This window comes from Thunnus maccoyii, chromosome 1 (genome assembly GCF_910596095.1).
Source record: "Thunnus maccoyii chromosome 1, fThuMac1.1, whole genome shotgun sequence".
Classification (NCBI taxonomy): Eukaryota; Metazoa; Chordata; class Actinopteri; order Scombriformes; family Scombridae; genus Thunnus; species Thunnus maccoyii.
The window spans coordinates 26,953,788-26,971,857 of record NC_056533.1 but is presented as its reverse complement, the minus strand read 5'-3'; the positions used below and the strand labels follow the sequence as shown (position 1 = coordinate 26,971,857).

The 18,070-nt window shown below is 38.6% G+C and overlaps 1 protein-coding gene across 3 annotated transcripts; it reads right to left on the bottom strand.

Annotated features, from left to right (window-relative positions):
- Window positions 1-444: 444 nt before the first annotated feature.
- On the bottom strand, window positions 445-17,171 carry tdrd3 (tudor domain containing 3). 3 transcript variants are annotated; one of them, XM_042417392.1, is made up of 14 exons: window positions 16,954-17,171; window positions 15,599-15,683; window positions 13,620-13,685; window positions 12,642-12,802; window positions 11,318-11,459; window positions 11,084-11,155; window positions 7,905-8,054; window positions 7,401-7,553; window positions 5,262-5,439; window positions 4,205-4,330; window positions 2,174-3,144; window positions 1,553-1,678; window positions 1,214-1,353; window positions 445-706 (listed from the first exon to the last, which is right to left on the bottom strand). In XM_042417392.1, exons 1-13 carry the CDS (start codon window positions 16,989-16,991, stop codon window positions 1,237-1,239), a joined length of 2,385 nt encoding a protein of 794 aa, XP_042273326.1. In that variant the 5' UTR covers window positions 16,992-17,171; the 3' UTR covers window positions 445-706; window positions 1,214-1,236. The 3 variants fall into 3 exon arrangements, with proteins under 3 accessions (XP_042273326.1, XP_042273344.1, XP_042273336.1); XM_042417410.1 differs by lacking the exons at window positions 15,599-15,683; window positions 16,954-17,171 and adding an exon at window positions 13,317-13,431 and having other exon boundaries at window positions 13,620-13,682; XM_042417402.1 differs by lacking the exon at window positions 445-706 and having other exon boundaries at window positions 1,262-1,387.
- Window positions 17,172-18,070: the final 899 nt, after the last annotated feature.

Genomic DNA, 18,070 nt, shown 5'->3' with positions numbered 1-18,070 from the left:
CAGCATGAGTCCATAAACAGCCAGAGCAGTGGTGTGTGTGCAATGTTTGAAGAACAGTCCCTTTTGTAACATGCAAAATGATATCTCTGCAGTGTAACCATCTCTATTACAGGGGGAAGAGATTGTCTTACCCTTTGGATTTGCTTCAGAGAACAAGACAAATGAGCTTGAGCTGCTTGCTATGGACTAGTAATGCCAGAGGTAAGCTACAGAAATGAAAAGAATTAGTCAATATGATACTGTAAAGCTGGTTTTAAAATCAGTTACCATGTATGCATGTATATGAGCTAAACTAACACTACCTCCAGCAGAGTAATTGATCTCCATTGTCATGAGTTAAAGAAGAAAAACCATGGATCCCTGAGAGGTTTCTTTTTCTGATCTGCTTCAGTTTATTCATCATTTGAATTTGATAATTAAAAATAAAACACATTAAACAATAAATCCGCTACATACTATAATATTTATTTTAATGCATCCATTTAACAAATCTTCACAACATATACAGTAGATATGTCCCTAACAACAGGTGCTCAATGTCAGTTTTTTTTGTTTGTTTGTTTTTTTTTAGTTTTGCATGAGGTCCAAGCCCTTTGAAAAGTTCTGTATGTCCTGACGATGTGAACGCTTGAAAGTTCAGGAAGCACTCTGGATTGTGGCAGAAAGTGACATAATCTCTGTCGTGGGAGGATGTGGGACAAGCACACTGACAGACGGAGAAAAGAGACAATCGTTGAAACAAATGAGCAAAATGCACGTTTGTTGGCATTTTGATGGCATCTGGGCATTACAACTGTTGGCAACCTTGTGAATTGTGACCTTGTGATTTTTACACAATGCATTGTACCAGCAGATAAAGTTGAAATTATTATTGTATGAAATCAATTTCTACATTAAAATGAAATATTTTTTAGCTGTAACAGGCAGCTGCTTCAATTATGTATTATACATAAGTAATAATATAAGAGACAAGGTTACAAAAATGCCAACAAATGGATTTTGTGATATTGTCAATTCATTCAGATAACAGTCTCTACTTTCACTTCTTATTTGACATTCCAATACTCCCACCGCAATAAAGAGAGAAATGTTATGATTACAAACTCTTAGTGTAATTAAGAACATTGTTGAGAGCATTGTTCATATATTTTACACACACTGATGTTTACAGATGAATAAATACTGAAAACCCTGAAATTTCATATTAAATTACCAGCCAGTGTAAACGCAGACACATCAATCTCGTGCCCTGGGTGGCTGGTAATACTGCTGTGTGGGTCTTGTGCGTCTAGGCTGTCCATCTCCCCCACGACGAAACTCTAGTGAACTGTCGTAGTAACCATCATCTTCCTCCTGCCATTGTACATTTGATATGGTTGTGATGTTACTGTGGGTAATCAGATTAGATGTCATTCATATTTCATCACCTTTTCTCAACCCACTTGAATACTGATGAATTAGTTGCTTTCGCTAAATATTAACAAACACATTTTGATCTTAATAATTGTGAGTAATGATAAATTCTATTATCAATACATGTTTTACTCCTTACCAAGACGTCAGGAGCAACAGGCTTGATGTTATGTAGCAGGACCTCTTCGCAGTTTCCATAATCACAAAAAACGACCACGGCCGTGGAGCCTGATGGATGCACAGCATCTATTCTGGCATGGTAGAACTTTGCAAACACACACCACAGAGAGAAATAAATTAAAATCTAATTATTTTAACACCAACATTTCCACATGTCAAGGACATAGGACACAGGACATATTCATGTAAATTAATTATAACATAACAAACAAATCCGAGACACCGTTAACACTGTGACTCAGACAAAATGAGTCACAATCACACTAATTATTTGATTGTGTGCTGTCAAACAAGGTCTCAGACACAGCAAAAAAAACCATTTGAAACATTGAAAATCCCACAATATCTGTTAGTGAATTGTTACTGTAACAGACTGAGTTGTTACTTTTGATGTTGTAATTTTTATCTTGTTGTAATTTGTGTCTCAGTTGTCCAATTTGTAACAGACAAGCTCATGAGCTCCGCTCAGTGTATTTATGTAACAGGTTTGCTTTTCAGTGTACTTTCTCTGCACTTGACGAACAAGTTGAATGCAAACACATCTGAACAATCATCTGTCAGCTATGTTGTAATGACATACCTTGCTGTCTTCCCAGTATAATGCCAGGCACTGGTCTCCAGGTTTCCAGGCATGTTCCACAATATGACTTCTCTCTGGCCCTCGAGGACCTTGACCTTGACCTTGACCTTGACCTTTGCCTTGTCCTGGCCTTCTTTTAGGTCCTGGATTATTTGAAGTGTTCCTCTTAGGAGGTGGCTCCCTGTTGACGGGACCAAAGGAGTTTGTTGGCTTGATTGGCCCAGTTCTTTTGTGTTCCAAATCTCCATTTTGGAAATGAGAGGGATCTCCTTTCAAGAGTCGAGAATCTTGCGATAACCCCGCTTCCTGGGACGTTCCTGAGCTTCCTCCCCTGGAGACAAAGTTTGTCGGCCCACTATCCCTTTGACGGTCAAGGTTATCTGGCCGGTCAGTCTTCCCCTTTCTCCTGCTGTTGTTGGGCTCTTCAATTCTATTGTCTGTGCGCTTACTATTTCCTCTTCCATCCAGGTCATTGCCTGCAGAATTGGTCAGTTTAGATGTGGGTGCATTGTCCTTTGCCCCTCTCCTGTGAGACGGTCCCGCCATGTTCCCACCACCTCCATCTCCATTTCTGGATCGCTGGTGGAAAGATCCACTAAACTCCGTCTGCTGCTGAGGTTCTTTTGAACGTGTGAAAGTGGTTGTGAAGGAAGGTGGAAAAATCTGCTCATCTCGCATTTCCCTCCTGTCGTTTTGCGATCTGTCTGATGTTCCACGTGACCATCTCTCTTGGCCCTTCCACTGCTGGGCTTGCGTTGACGTTTGGGAGGTTGTACAATTAAAGAGAGGCTCCTGGCCTGGTTTGGGAAAGTCAGTGTCCCTGTGGAAACGAGGTGGTCTGTCATTCCTTTGTTGCCTATGGTCATTATGCGAGGAGAACTTTGTCTGAGATGCGTCTTTGGAGTAATAGTCTGAATTGGGAAAATTTGCTTTACTCTCATGATGTCTCTGTGGAGCCTGGCTCTTTGGCTCTGGGAAAGTAACAAAAAAAGGAAAGCATAATCAAAATACTGCTGAAATAAAATATTGAATATATATTGAAACAAAAACTGATTAAATTGCAAAACTTATTCTATTGAAATATATGTAACTTGTGAATAATGATTTGATTAATTAACAAGATGTATGTGTCATTCCTAAAGAGATTGATACTATGCAGATTATTTACAGGTTATTATTTAATATTAGGCCTATATGTTGATTATTTACAGAATATTATTATGTAATAATAATATTATGTTGTCCTTGATAACACCGCTATGCTAGCCAAGCCAACGTTAGTTTAGCTTTCTAGTAGTTATAAGGTCAACAATAGTTCATTTCCCTGGAGTATTTGATTTATAGATTAAGCATTGTTGATTTTAGGTAACTTAACAACTTAAATAGTTACATCAACAATGATAACGTTAGTTACAACAACGATACTAACAGACATATGTTAACTCCTTTGTAAGCTCCATTATTTGTTTTTGGCGCTCGAGTGAGGCGCAATGACTGATTGGTAATCTTGCTTGTCAACTTCTGGCAAATATTTTTCGCTCCATACAGTTTGGAATCTTACTTAACATGGTTGAATATCCCGTGCACTCCACTTCACAGGGAACTACTAGGCGTTCAGACCGCAGCCATCAATACATAAATATGAAGGGAACAGTCACCAAAATATAATTGCTGGAAACACCAAACCATATCATTTTTGGCCAAACACAAAATGTGTTTAGATATACATATCAAAAGATCATGTTTATGCCCGCTGGCTTCTGTTTTGAAGTCAGTGCTGCTTTGGTCTTCCAAAACAGTGCTAATTTAAAGAACATGACCATATTCCCTCAACTCAGGATAGCCAGATAGCCATCTGTTTGAATCCAATCACGATTCTGTCCATGTTGACTTACTGTTATCAATTAGTACAACACATCTAACAACAGAACTGACTCCTGAAATGTGCCTCTTCATGTAATGAATGAAGTAACAGCATGATGGACATAGATTTGAGAGAGATACCGGGGCAGTTAAGATCACTTCACCCACCATCAATGGAGAAAACTCCCATCTTGGACTCCAGAAAGTCAAACAGAGTGCTTGGTCCAGATGGCCTTCCCCCGGCTCCCTCATCGTCATCCTCATTTCTGGACCTGCCTCTTCCTTTTCCCCTGGCTGAAAAGAACCCAAAAGGAAGATCACAAAGACCAAATTAAGCACACTTTGATCCATCAAACTGGATGTTTGAATGTTTTCATCATCTAGCCTTGGGTATGTACAACTGAAGTACATGTGACAGGCACTGTGTGTGTGTGTGTGTGTGTGTGTGTGTCTGTGAACACACACAAGCATATATTCAAAATCTGAACTCCAGTGATAAGATACTCTTGTTCTATGTGCATACTCATATAGCACACATACTTATAATACACATACAGCACATCCAACTCCAATATATGAGAAAGTCTGTCAAAAAGCACTGCTGGGTATGTTGTGAGACAACCGAATCCAGAAAAAAATTAACAAACTTGGAAGTTAGGGTGAAAAAAAAAAACATATACGGTACCAGTCAAATGTTTGGACAAACTTTCTCATTCCAGTGAACGGTGGTGTGTGTCCAAACTTGACTGGTACTGTATATATTTAAAAAGGTTGATGTCAGCAGCTTTCAGAGCATTCATGAATGTAACAACAATGAAAGCTTTCAAAGCAGTCCTTGCTCAGGGCAGTTGTAGCACATGATGATAAAAAAAAGCAGTTAGTTGTTCAGTGGGATGGAACAAGTTTCAAGTTGCTGTAAGTTGATTTTCATTACTGAAACAAATACAAAACAGCAACTGCAGGTAAAAGTAGAATATCCATCTGAAACCTTATGGTGTGCTTGGGAAAACAGATGGCAGTGAAGTGTATATGCAATTTGTGGTAAATGGACTAAAACAAGCAAAACCGCCAGTGTGGACCTCTAACTAGGCTGTAGGTGATTTTCGCTGCATTTAAAGGATCTCGACTCCACTCCAACACTCTCCCTCCTCACTCTGTAGGAATATTAAGTGTTTCAGGCTATTGGTGTTTGTGTGTGTGTGTGTGTGTGTGTGTATATATGAACCTCTGGGCTGAGGCCTGTTGGATTCGGCTACCACAGGGCCGGGTCTGCTACTAGTAGGTCCAGTAAGTAGACTGTTAAGTGCCACCTCAAGGTTGTTGTTATTATCCATCAAAGCCTGCCGAGCAGCCTCTCTGTTAAAGCCCATCTCCATGATGTCTCTCAGAGCACGTTCATCCACCTGTGCAGGGGACATAATAAGAGAAAGATGAAAAAAGAAAGATTGTACAGCAACTTCCAGAATGTCTGACATTCATTTTTCTCACACTGAAAATACAAAATGTGTGAATGTGTTGGTACTGTATGTTTTGTCAAACCAACATGTAATTGCAATTGCAAAGGTGTCTTTTTTCTATTCAACTGTCTTTAACTTAAACTAATAAATAGGAAGCTACCATCAAAATAAATCACATTAACCACTTAAAGCTGTTGACTTGCACTTCTCTTCCTGACATTACTGTCTTTCAGAGGCTGTAGCAGGCTCAGTTTAAAGCTAAAGTAAAGATATCATATGAAACTAGACGACCTTAGGCATCCATTAGTACCAACCATGTTATGATGGCTTGTCAGTAAGGGGGCTAAATAAAGCTCCGAATTTAGGCTAAATTTTGATGAGGGAAAAACTGACATGGCCATTTTCAAAGGGGTCCCTTGACCTCTCGCCTCAAGATATCTGAATGAAAATGTGTTCTATGGATACCCACGAGTCTCCCCTTTGCAGACGTACCCACTTTACGCAAATCCCATGCAGTTTTTGGCAAAAACCATGCAGTTTTTTGCACGCAGTGTAATTGTTATTTTGCCTATTCTAAAAATGGTATATTTGAATATTTCTGCATGCTGGGGTCCCTGAACAGTCTTGGATTGCATAAATTGGGTATGACTCTTGTGGATTCAATGACCCTTACTGTATTTATCTGTGATGATGTTAGTCTCCATAGTAGCCATTTCACTGTAGTGAGATCATTTGAAACTTGACCTCATTCTATAAAAAGACCTATTGTGACCTCTAGCAGTGTTTCCCCTATATTCATTCTGCAGCGGCAGTGCACTGCTGCTAAAATTTCACACAATCATTAATATCAATGGGCTACAATGGGCAATTTTCACTTGCACACTGTGTGGGTACAATAACACCCTAGTTACTGTGGAATTGTTTTGGGTCATCCTCCCTCTCCTTACTCTTCAAAGGACAGCTACGTGAAAGGTACTGTTATAAAAGTTGTGCTAGTAGTGCCAACCCCCCTTGCCCCAAAGCAGTCAAACCAGGGGAAACACTGTCTAGGATACAACCACAAACTAGAGACCGAGGGCATTCAGGGGATGTATTGCTTTCCTAGGTATATTGACAATAAGTGTTTTTTTGAGCAATGTCCAGAACAAAAGTCCTCGCCATTCAATTGCCAAAAAATGCAATTCTTACAGAAGTCTCCAAATGTCAAAACCTTTTGATACCAAATGCCACATGATTTTTTCTATGGTGTTCCTAAAGGTCTTGGTGTCTTAATGTGGTATTTTGGCAGGATTTTTGACCATTTTTATCAATTCTAATGTGGTCAAAAATGGTTAAATTTTACACCAAATCTGTGAAACAAATGGTATCAACCCAAAATTTGCTGCAACAGCTTATGAGACATAATTGCGCATAGGAATGGCCATCATATACTTCCATCATAAGGTTCTAAAGTTATAAAGTATTACTTTGTGCTTCATTTTAGGTTGGATTAGTGTGCATTCAAGTTTCAAAACAGCATTAATACATCCCCAATCCAAATACAATAATATCCTGTTCATTCCTATTTATGTGTTCAGGCCAAACCTGGCTAAGTTCAGCCCAGAAAATTGGCTGGTTGCAACACAAAGCTAGACAAATGGACTGGCACTTGATTGGAAAGTCTGGCCAGGACTCCAATTAATTTAGATTTCTACAATATCATAATCAATGCCACTCCATGAGCCATGAAATAAGACTTCAGGGCAGACCAAAGAAACCAAAGATGAAGGCAGAACAAGTTCCAACCTTTAAATTACTTTCTAAGAGTGAATGGAGAATAAAATCATGCTTTCTACACATAAAAAATTTGATATTAAAAAAAAAAACTTAAACAGGTTTACAGGTTTGTAATAAATAAGTCTTCTCACCAGCTCTCGATAGTTTCCATCTTGTCTGCTTTCAGTTCTTTCAACCCTGTCCTCTCGTCTCCTCTGTTGGTACGAGTCTCGGCTCCGGGAGGAAGAGGCAGCGTTGGATAAATTACTACCTGCATTTCCTCCACCGCCAAATGTACGAGGACCCTAACAAGGAAAAGAACCTGAAGATCAATATGGATGCAGGGGTGGACAACACAATTAAGCCGTCAAATGAAACTGAACTTTGTAGTGGAAATTTTTGATTTGAAGGGTTACCAATAGTGTCAAATGAGATCAAGTTAAGGTTAAGATTAATGCCAATAAGCAGCATGTATTTTATAAATGGAGGACAAAAAATGCAATTGATGTGAGAAACAGCAAAATTAGCAAATGTGGCTAGTAGAGTGGTTTTGAAAATCACATGTCCGATGTTAAAGGTGGAAAATAGGTGTAGTTGCCACAGCCTTTTCCACAAGAAGTAATGAAGACACATACCCATGATGAAGGTTTACATACCTCTTTGGTCTTGGCTACCTCAGCAATAGCTGCTGTCCGCTGCTTTTCAAACTCATCATTCTCATCAGTGCTTTTGACCACATTGAGAGTCTGGAGGGTTTTCCTCTGGTCTAGTTCTCTACTGTCAACTTCCTCCTTCCTTGCACACTTCTGTAGGGAGCAGAGAAAAGAGAAAGTAATAACATATTCTGAAAAATCCTCCTCAATCATTTATATCAGTGTTAGAAAAGCATGATTCCATATGACTCTTTTCCACAATTGGTGGTTTTGATTGAAATTATGATGAGGTCAACTGCAGTATTAAAGTTATATTAAATTATTTTTTGTAGCAACCAATAGCAACCCAAAACCAAAAGCTGCCTCCCAGCTTACTGTTAATGTTTTGAATCTCAACTGCAAACTGTATTGACTTTCAGTGAGTTGGGAGGAATGGAGAGGGAAACTCAACACTTCATGCAGCTGTTTCATGACTGCAGGAGGTGATGACTCAGTCATAAAGGCTAGAAACTGAGTGGAGCAGTGACCTTTGCTTGAACAGATTCATCGTCTTTTTGTTGCATTTGCTGTGATCCCAGCATGGTAAGAGATAAGCAGCACAATTACAAAGCCAGAGGTGATTTATCTGACAAAAAGGAAAAAAGGGTAACTGATGAAGAGATTACCCTGATGAACTGTTAGGCAGCAATAGAGGGAGGAATGGCACAAGGGGCAGAGTGCACGAGCTGAGCGTATGCCTGGGTGTAACATTACGTCCGACTTAGAACTGAAAGTTACGAGCAACTTAAGATTATGACTAATGCACTACTTAGACTTCAGCCATGTACATGTTGCACCTGGGTGTAACTTTTACACCTAGTATGACGCAAGTGTAAGTTGGAGAGTCAAACTAGTATCGATGGTAACGGAAAAAATAATGATCACACAACCAGAAAACAAAAAACGTCTTGTTTACAGTATAAATAGCAAAAGGGCATTAAGACGAGAAAGAGTCACCCCTAATCGGACAAACCCGCTGGACATCTATTCAGACAGGGAGCTGATTGAGAGGTTTCGCTTTGGCAGGCAAGCCCTGTTTGAGCTAATCGAAGAAAAAAATAATCAATTGTTTACACTAAAGAATGATGAATGACACATTGTCTTGTTCTGACAAGTTATATCTGTACTGCTGTCTCTCAAGAAGTTTAATTTTAATTTTTTCGGCGGATTCGGTGGAAGAGCTGATGAATCCTTTTTGGCTTTTGATAAAAGATCTTTTCATTTCTTCAACTGTCCGCAGTCCGCCATCACATTCGTTATTGATTGCACTGGGGACTGATTTCCATGCTGATAGTTTTGTTTGTTTGTGTTGGTGCTGTTAAATTTAGCTGTGAGAACATTTCTATGCTCTGCATACAGCAAAGTTTTTTTATTTCCCAAGCAGTAAAATTTATTTTCCTTTTCTTTTGGTTTGTGTTATCCATATCTTCCGCAGCTTGTTTGAAGGGTGCAGAATGGATGGAAGTGTGTTGCTTGGCAACAATCATCACTTCGCACGTGGATGCACATCATAAGACCAACTTTTTGATTACTTATTAGTGATGAGATGCCAAATGTATGAGATGTTAGGAGGTTAGTTCACGACAAATTACAACAACAAAGACATTATCCTTATTACTCCTGGTGGTACCAAGATATACAGATAATATTGGTTTTATTTGATACTACTGGTTTTTTACTTTAAAGGGCAACTCCACCTGCGTTCCTTTCCAGGTTTTTCAAATGGAAACGCCCACTCAGCTATTAGCAAAAAGCAGTGACATGGGTTACAGCCAGAGCAATGATGCCCAAAACCTCAAAAACTCAAAAATAAATGCCACCACACCAATTCATAGTTGGGTTAAAAGCTTTAAAAAGTCTCAACAGCACCGTCTCTTTCCTGAAATGATGTCCCTGTTACTCTGGATAATCCACAGACCACACTGTGACTTTGGCAATTAAAACCAACACTATCTGCATCATTTATGGTAAGTGATATTTTTATGATTTTTGATGTCTATGATAATTTGCATACTACCTTCTCTGAATGTACTTAGATGCACCAAAAAGTATTACTGACTTAACTTATGTTCACTTATGTGGTGAAAACCAGCCAAATCATCTCACATTAAAAAACATCCCTACTGTGAAGAATGGTGGCAGCCTCTTACTGTGAGAATGCTTGCAAGGAGCAGGAACTGGGAGAAGTAGAACTGACTGACAGATCAGAGAACCAAGGAAACCGGAACAGGTTTGAAGAGAATCTACTTCGAAGTGCCAATTACCTTGGAAGTGGGTGGTATTTATATATAATAACCCTAAGCAGACATCCAATCAACACTAAGTCCTGCAGTGACCCAGCATTAGAAATACAGAACCACTAAAAATCAAGGGAATGCTAAACGATAATTCCCAAATGCTCCTCATCCAACTTTACCAAAGCTTTAATAAATCTAGACTGAAGAGTGGGTGAAAATCCAAAAATCCAAGTGTCAAGTTGATACGGATGTATCCTACTCTGTAGCTGTGAACCCTGCCAAGGGATACTGACTCAGGCTGAATACTTGTTAATTGAGACATTACTCAATTTAATTTTCTAGAAATAGTGGTGATGTGGCACACCTCAAAAATTAAAGTTTAATACCTTCTGAAGGCTACTTGGAATGGAGCATAGTTATTCCTTTCAAATCTAATACTATGTATACTATGCTATTATTTCAAATGGTGTACATACCACCTGTGAAACATTTAATCTCTTCACACCTTTTTTGCCAATTGCCACAGAATTCTAATTTAATACAGCGAGTAAATTGTCATTTGTCAGTACACTGTTTGCAATATGTGTGGTAGAACAACAGGAGAATTAAAATTCAGTCATGCATTTTAAAGATTCATGAAGACCCGCACAATTAGTTCAAAAAGATCAGAGCGAACATTGCCAAGAAAAGGACATCAAGGCCACTCCAGGATCCAGTCCTGTGTCTGGCCCCCAGCATACATTTGTGAGGTTGTTATTATTCAGCAGTACCTCTGACATATTTTTAATCACCACTGAAATCTCATTTCCATAAATTTGCATTTCCTTGATTATTCTTTCTAGTTTGTTACTTTATATTCCTGTTTCTAGTTTATTATTTTGTATTCTGAATTATTATTACCCTCACCTGACCAAATGGCACAAAAGGAGGAGGTCCACCTTCTGCTCCGATGTTATTCCTGCTGTGTTTAGCCAGACTCTGCAATGGTAAAGGGAGATCGTTATTTAAAACTACAGTGAAAGACAATCACAGTGATGACAGACTGATGATGGCCTTTCACACAGATTTAAAATGATTACCAACATATTTCATATTTTTTAGCAAAAGTAGCTGAGCCATCATTACAAAAGCTACCCTCACCCTTTGCAGTTCCCATTTCTCCACCATGTGATCAACCTCTCCTCCAAGGACAGAGATTTTAGAGTCGTCGAGCAGCAAAAGACCATTTTTAACCTGGATTGTACCTAGGAGCTTTACCTTTGTTCCAGGGGGGGTATTTAGACTACAAAAAAAGAGCACATTTTGGTTATTTTGGTATGATGATTCATATATTTATGTTCAACCAAATGTTAAGAGTTAAACACATTCAAGGGTTCAAGACATTATAATTACATGTACCAGGCTCCACACCCTACTGCCTTACCCATACCACTTTATAAATGACATGGAGCAGTGCCAGGGGATGGGTGGCGAGGCTAGGAGAGACTATTAATAATCCCAGCTGCTCACCCATCCTCATGGTAAATTAAAAGCCCCTCTATCTCATCAGGCCTGATAAGGCCTCTGCCTCTCTCATTAGGAAAGCACAGGGACTTAGAGGGATTTCCAGCTACTGATGCCGGATGCCAAAGCAACAATTAGGGATTTCACTCCAAACCTCTGGGATGGATGCTGGTCTCATGATAGCAGCCAATGCAGAAGTGAGGCACTCTCTATCCTCGATCCAATCACATACAAGCACATACACACAATCCTACAAACACACTATTCACTCTCTGATCAATGTTGCTACTTAATGCTTAATTGTCATCTCTCTAAATCACTGTCTCACCCACTGAACCATCCCCAACAGTTCCATCGTGCCTATAATCCATCTCATCCTTCTTTGCGCCCTCACGCACACTAAAGCAGACGCTTTCGTAAGAAACACTAGCCACTGCTGTTGGTAGCGAGTGTGTGTGTGCTGCTCATAAAGAGGGGATTTGTTCTGTTCTCTCCTCTCTCCCCATCAGGAAGTCAAGGCCCACATTCTGGCCACTCCACCTGTACAGACTGGCTAGTCACCATGGCAGCAGTCACCAAGGCCACCGTTGCTGGGATGGAGATGTAATTAAGGCTGGGAATTGTTAGATCAGCTGCCACCGCGTGGAAATTGCAGATAAAGGGAAAATTGAGGCATGTGCTGGGGTGAGAGTGTTGACAAGGAGGTGAAGGAAAAGGGTGTGTGCAGAATGTCACATATTTGTTTTTGAATATATAAGAAACTGGCTAAATGGCACAAAGCTTTACATCTATGTAGCTACAAGAAATATTTTTTACAATAAATTATTTTTTAAAACAATTATCATTAATGTTATATCTTACCAGAAATTAACAGTGCTATTGATTTCCAAAACAATAACATCCCATCATTTGCACTAAACCTAACATATTCCTAAATGCAACAAAACTGTTATATAGGCACCTGATCTTGGACAGATGTTTAAACTCCAATCCAACACAGGTGGTATGGCCATCTGTCATTTGTAGGCGCATCATTCTGGGTGCGCCCTGGGACTCCTCGTGGTCTTTAGGAGCCGAGATGTTCCTCAACTTCTGCACCTGGAGAACACATGGACCCTCCAACTGGACATATGAAAGAGACAACAAAAGAATTATGGCTTAAAAAATGCAAATCAGCAGCATGCAGGGATGTAACAGCAAAGTATGAGGAAAAAACAATGACAATTTTAACACAGAATGTATAAATTTCTAACACATATTAGAAAAAGATAACACCATTTAGTGTACCTGTGACAGCACAGGTTTATTTATTCCTCTGATCTGCTTAATGGATTACCTTTAGTTTTACTGTGATCACTACAACTGAATCTGATCACCAGCTCTATTCTCTCAAACAATGATTTCTACTTTCCAGAAACAAACTCTTAAACAGGCCATGTGTAAATGAAATCTACGCAAATCTGTGTGATGCAAAACGGATGGTGTAAGATTTAACATCCTAAAAGCTCACACTGCATTAAATTCGTTCAACATACATTATACACTGTACAAGGCAGGCTGTAATGACCAGCATGACATGAGTGTGCATCTTATTCTGAGCCAGAAGGTAGCACGGCTTAAGCTCACATAAAATTACATGTTTTAATCCTCTGACAATATCTGGAACATTTTTTCTCTCCAGTTGCTCAACTCCAGTTTCACAGGTGAAGAAGCAGTTCCCAGGTCCTTGTTTGCCAGTGTGTTAGGGCCATCTAGTGACATTCATGAGAACTGCATTTCAGTTAAGATCTTGAGCCTGCACTGCACTGACATAAGCTGTTAAAGAAAGTGACTGCGGTGGATAGTTTCTCACTAAATTCAAATAACGCAGAGCCTATTTCATACCATTTTCATAAATGTAGTATTGAAATGGACATATAAATGTTTCTGTACAACTCACCTTCTCAATCCTTCCACTATTGATATCAGATGGTAGAAATTTTCTCCCAATAGGTCTGAGATCGCTCTGAAAAAGAGATTAAATAAAAAGAAAAAAAAGATAATGTGCCAGTAATGATGACATGAAATAAAGTTTGCCTTCAATAATTAACTTAAAAAAAAAAAAAAAAAAAAAAACTTGAATGGTGCTGTGCCTCGTGATAAAAATAATCTGCTTAATGCTCTTCATTCTAGTGTTAGGGATGAGCCCTTTCACCTGTACCCTCAGTCCCGAAATGGACACCATGGAGCCAGTTCAAAACAGTCAAGTAATCTTGCCTGTTCACTATTAGGCTTCTCTGCAGTACTTCTGGTATTATACAGTACATGTTAAATGGTGTAATATATGGTGTAACTTTGAAGTATATGGTTTATTGAGTACAGTCTAATTTAAATTAAATTAACCATTCACTTATTGCTAATATCTAATAGTATAGCATTTTATATTTCCTTGTAATCAAGATCAATTATCATCTGTTTGCAAATCCCCATACTGCAAACATTTAGATTTCTGTTTGCTGCACCAAGGCAGAAAAAAAAGATACCTGCAACAAACTTATCCTATCACCAATTCCAAAAGTGTCTGTCACCATGCTTTTTACAATCCTGTTTTACTGCAACTGACAATATGGCCGTTCTCTAACAGTAGGTCATTAATTTCCCCAGTAAACCTTAACAGCCAATCACTTCTTCATATCTATGTCTCTATAAAATGTCTTTAAACACAATTTAAAAATGCTGACTTTTAACAGGGTTGAGAAAATGGGACCATCATTGTTTATTTAGCAAAGCAGCAACCACCCCCTATTAATTTTAGTGTTGATTTGAAGATTTTACTAATTGTTTTTAAGGCCCTACAAGCTCTCGCCTTAAGTTACTACATGTTGGTTCAACCAGGTATGTGGTAATTGTTACGGCCTCACTAAACAAACAAAGGCTAGCCACACGTAACAGTAATAAGTCCGAGTGCAGTCTGAGATCTTTTGGCAGCACTCCAGGCCAAGGTCAAGGCTCTAGCAGTAAATTCAGCTACTGTATATGCTGGACTTCTCTGCTGCATCAGGTAAGCATAACCACTGTTTTATTTTCAATCATTTTCAAAATCTTACAAAAAAGTAAATTGTAAATGTAAATTTTACTACAGTTTGTCTTATTTATTGTCATTTTTGTGTTTCTATATTGTTTAATCTCATGTCCATCTATATTAACCATTTTTGTTTTTTAAATGTACAAATTTATCATTATTATTATTGTTGTTTATTATTGTTGTTATCATTATTAGCTACATTACATGTTATCTCTCCATGTCATGAAAATTCATAGACTTTGGGCTCATTTCTAATATTACGTATGGAGGTAGGCCATGGACTGGATTCAACTGGTTTGTCAAAGAGAAAAAAGAAAGTAGTCTGATGTGAAGGTGCAAGATAATCGTTACAGCTGAGGCGACTGAAGATGGATTGAGTCAATGCTGGTTCTGCCAATAGTGGGTCACACAATGATGCAATGACACTTATTAGCAATAGGCTCCATAACATGCTTTTCATACAAGATCACTCTCCCTAGTAAACATGTCAAACATACTGAATCTCCAGAGAGAAGAGAATTTAATACCCAGTTTCAGATTGTGTGACCATGGTTCTGTCTGTTTCACTAGCATGTATGGTGGGTGTTTATATCAGTGTACAGCTGTGAAGCAATGAATACCTGTAAACCTAATGAATAACCACAATGTTTCATGACCATTTCCAGCAACAGTTTACACTGCAAATCAATTGCTTAATATAGTATCTCCATATTGCTGCATAAATAAAGAGCAGCCTGCAATTACACTGGGAAAAAAAATGCATTACCAGTCAAAAGTTTCAGACACACTTCATCATTGAAGAGGTGTGTCCAGACTCTTGACTGGTACTGTTTAATTTATAAGATTTAACTTACATCAAGTGCAATACGAATGATATCACTGTGTGTTATTTTCTCAGCAGATCCTTTCAGTTCTGCTATACCATCATCACTGAGGTACCTGTAACATGACAAAGAAGGCAGAAAGGGGAAATTATGATTTTGGCAAAAGTAGTGGGTGAGCATGCCTTACTGCAACAACATTCACATTAACACATTAACCTTTAAAAGCTTCTAGATAGCATCTACTCACTGAACCCACATCACAAGAAATCTGTATATGTATATATATATATATATATACACGTCTGATAGACCAATCGTCTGTCTCAAACACAATTCAGTTAGCTATGAAACATGATGATGTAAGTTAATCTTAAAACCTTCTGTTTTAAAAAATAATATTTCAAGAATTTAAGTTCACCCTGTGTGATATTAATGTTTTGTTCCAAGGTGGAGCAACTGTTAGGCAGACTTAAACCCTGAGCAACTTTTCCCTGATTTTATCATATGAATAAAACAGGGCAACCTCATGAGCATAGTTAAATGTAATAAGGGCGCACATTCTGTATAATATAACATGACTAATTGGGTTTCATTTTAATAGCCTCAGAGAAATACTGTAGGACTCCAAAAGGGGCACGGATATCTGGTTAAATGTGATAGGGGTTCTGGCCCTTGATGAAGACTTAAGCTGAAATATTGGACTTTGATTCAGGATAACGCAGTTTGAATAAGGAAGACGTTAAGTCTGTGTGCGGTCCTCCTCGTTCAAGCATTAAAGAGTTTCAAGCCGACCAGCATGAATTTGATGTGGTTGAGGTGTTTTTTCATTTTATAAATGCGACACCAACCCATTAACAATCCTGTAAAACTAGAGAGGGTAACTTTCACGCTTAAATGTGGATGGTTTGAAGATGAAAGTGGGCTCAACTAAGTCTGCACTCCATTATAGATATTATACAGTAATGCGTGCTGCTGCTGGGAAGTTCTGACTTTCAAATGTACTACAACTGTGGCTGAAGGTCTGCGCGCTAACGAATGTTTTTAGATGTCTTTGAGCACCCCTTCATACACGTTAATAGGACTGCTTATTTGGTTAGCATGAACTGTAGCGGTATGCTAAAGGCATGCTAAGTGTGTATTAGCTAGCTAACGTTGTTCATCTCGCTTGCTGCTGTTTTCGTTTTGCCCCAGTAAAACTAATTAAGTTACCACAACCAGCACAACTTAAAGTGGTCATGTGTACTTTGGAAACATTCGCGGTCTGGCATCTGGCATCTCAAGCTCATGTGTAAACACATTATGTTTAACGTTAAGAGTTAGCCCACACCAATTTGGCAGCACTGTAAGTTAGCTAGCTAACTAACGTTAGCTACTATGCTACCTACCAGCCCTCTTTGGTCAGGGAATCTGTCAAATCGGTCATTTTCGTCCAAGCTGTAGAAGTGTATATGACGACACAAATATATCCAAGTGAGCACACTTGAATGAACACTATCTGATTCTGTAATACATACTTTTCGTCTAACAATGATAACGCTCGCTAATGAGTATTTAACGACCGTACGTTACATACGTCTACAAGTATGGAGTGTCGAAAGGGTCAAAAATGTATTTTTCTAGTTCAGTTTCGGTTTTCTCCTCTTCTCTGGAAAGTTGATGTTTCAGTGGGGAAGGTTGTCTAACATCCACTGGTAAAATGTGGAAGAATTTCTGAACTTATGGCACATTCAGTGAGTTGCATCTTTATTATTTAGACAAATTATTCATCTCAGTTTCCACTCGGCGTTCACCCCTGTTTGTTGGGTGCATTTGGAATTGGCAAATCACAATCCTTGGTCCAAGTCTGGCCATCCAACAAAAATGTTGGACCCCAAAGGAGATCTTTCACTTACTGGGCCACATCAAAATGTTTACACATGTTTCAGAACTGGCCTGTTGTCCATTGAAACCCAAAATAAGATGAATTTACCACCTAATAATAACTGCCCCTTTGACCGAACCCATCCTGTGCCTTCTGCATCATGCACATGTCTATGTACTGTACACTATGTGTACAAGGCTACTTAAAAGGTACACAATGAAATAAAGTAAAATAATATTGTGTGATAAATAAACTGAATAAATGAAAAATAGAACACCTTAGTTTTAATTAAACAATACTCCATATGGCTAAATAGAATACATATAGATAAAGAAAACAGATATTTTGAAAGTGTATTTGGGACTTACAGAATTGTCTTGGTTCAACAATGAAGCTAAACTAATACATTGACACTTAGGAAAAACTGTATGGACAAGGATTATGTCTGTAGAATCTGTAAACCTTTATTAAACATAAATGTTTCAACCTTCCTCTGTGTGAGTCTCATGGTGCCTTATAAGTACATTACATGTAAGCCTATGTGTGTCCACAAAGCTATTCAGGCAAATTTGTCCAGCTTTCTTCCATATTCCCCTGTGTTACATTGTTGGTAGTTTAATTTTGGCATAGAGTAGTCAAAT

What these genes read in the sequence shown, in the direction of transcription:
- tdrd3 (XM_042417392.1), bottom strand. Translation starts at nt 16,991, where the DNA reads ATGACCGATTTGACAGATTCCCTGACCAAAGAGGGCTG. An exon ending in ATGGAAACTATCGAGAGCTG is followed by an intron (nt 5,440 to 7,400) that starts GTGAGAAGACTT and finishes TCCCCTGCACAG; the next exon opens with GTGGATGAACGTGCTCTGAG. An exon ending in CAACAGGCCTCAGCCCAGAG is followed by an intron (nt 4,331 to 5,261) that starts GTTCATATATAC and finishes GGTTCTTTTCAG; the next exon opens with CCAGGGGAAAAGGAAGAGGC.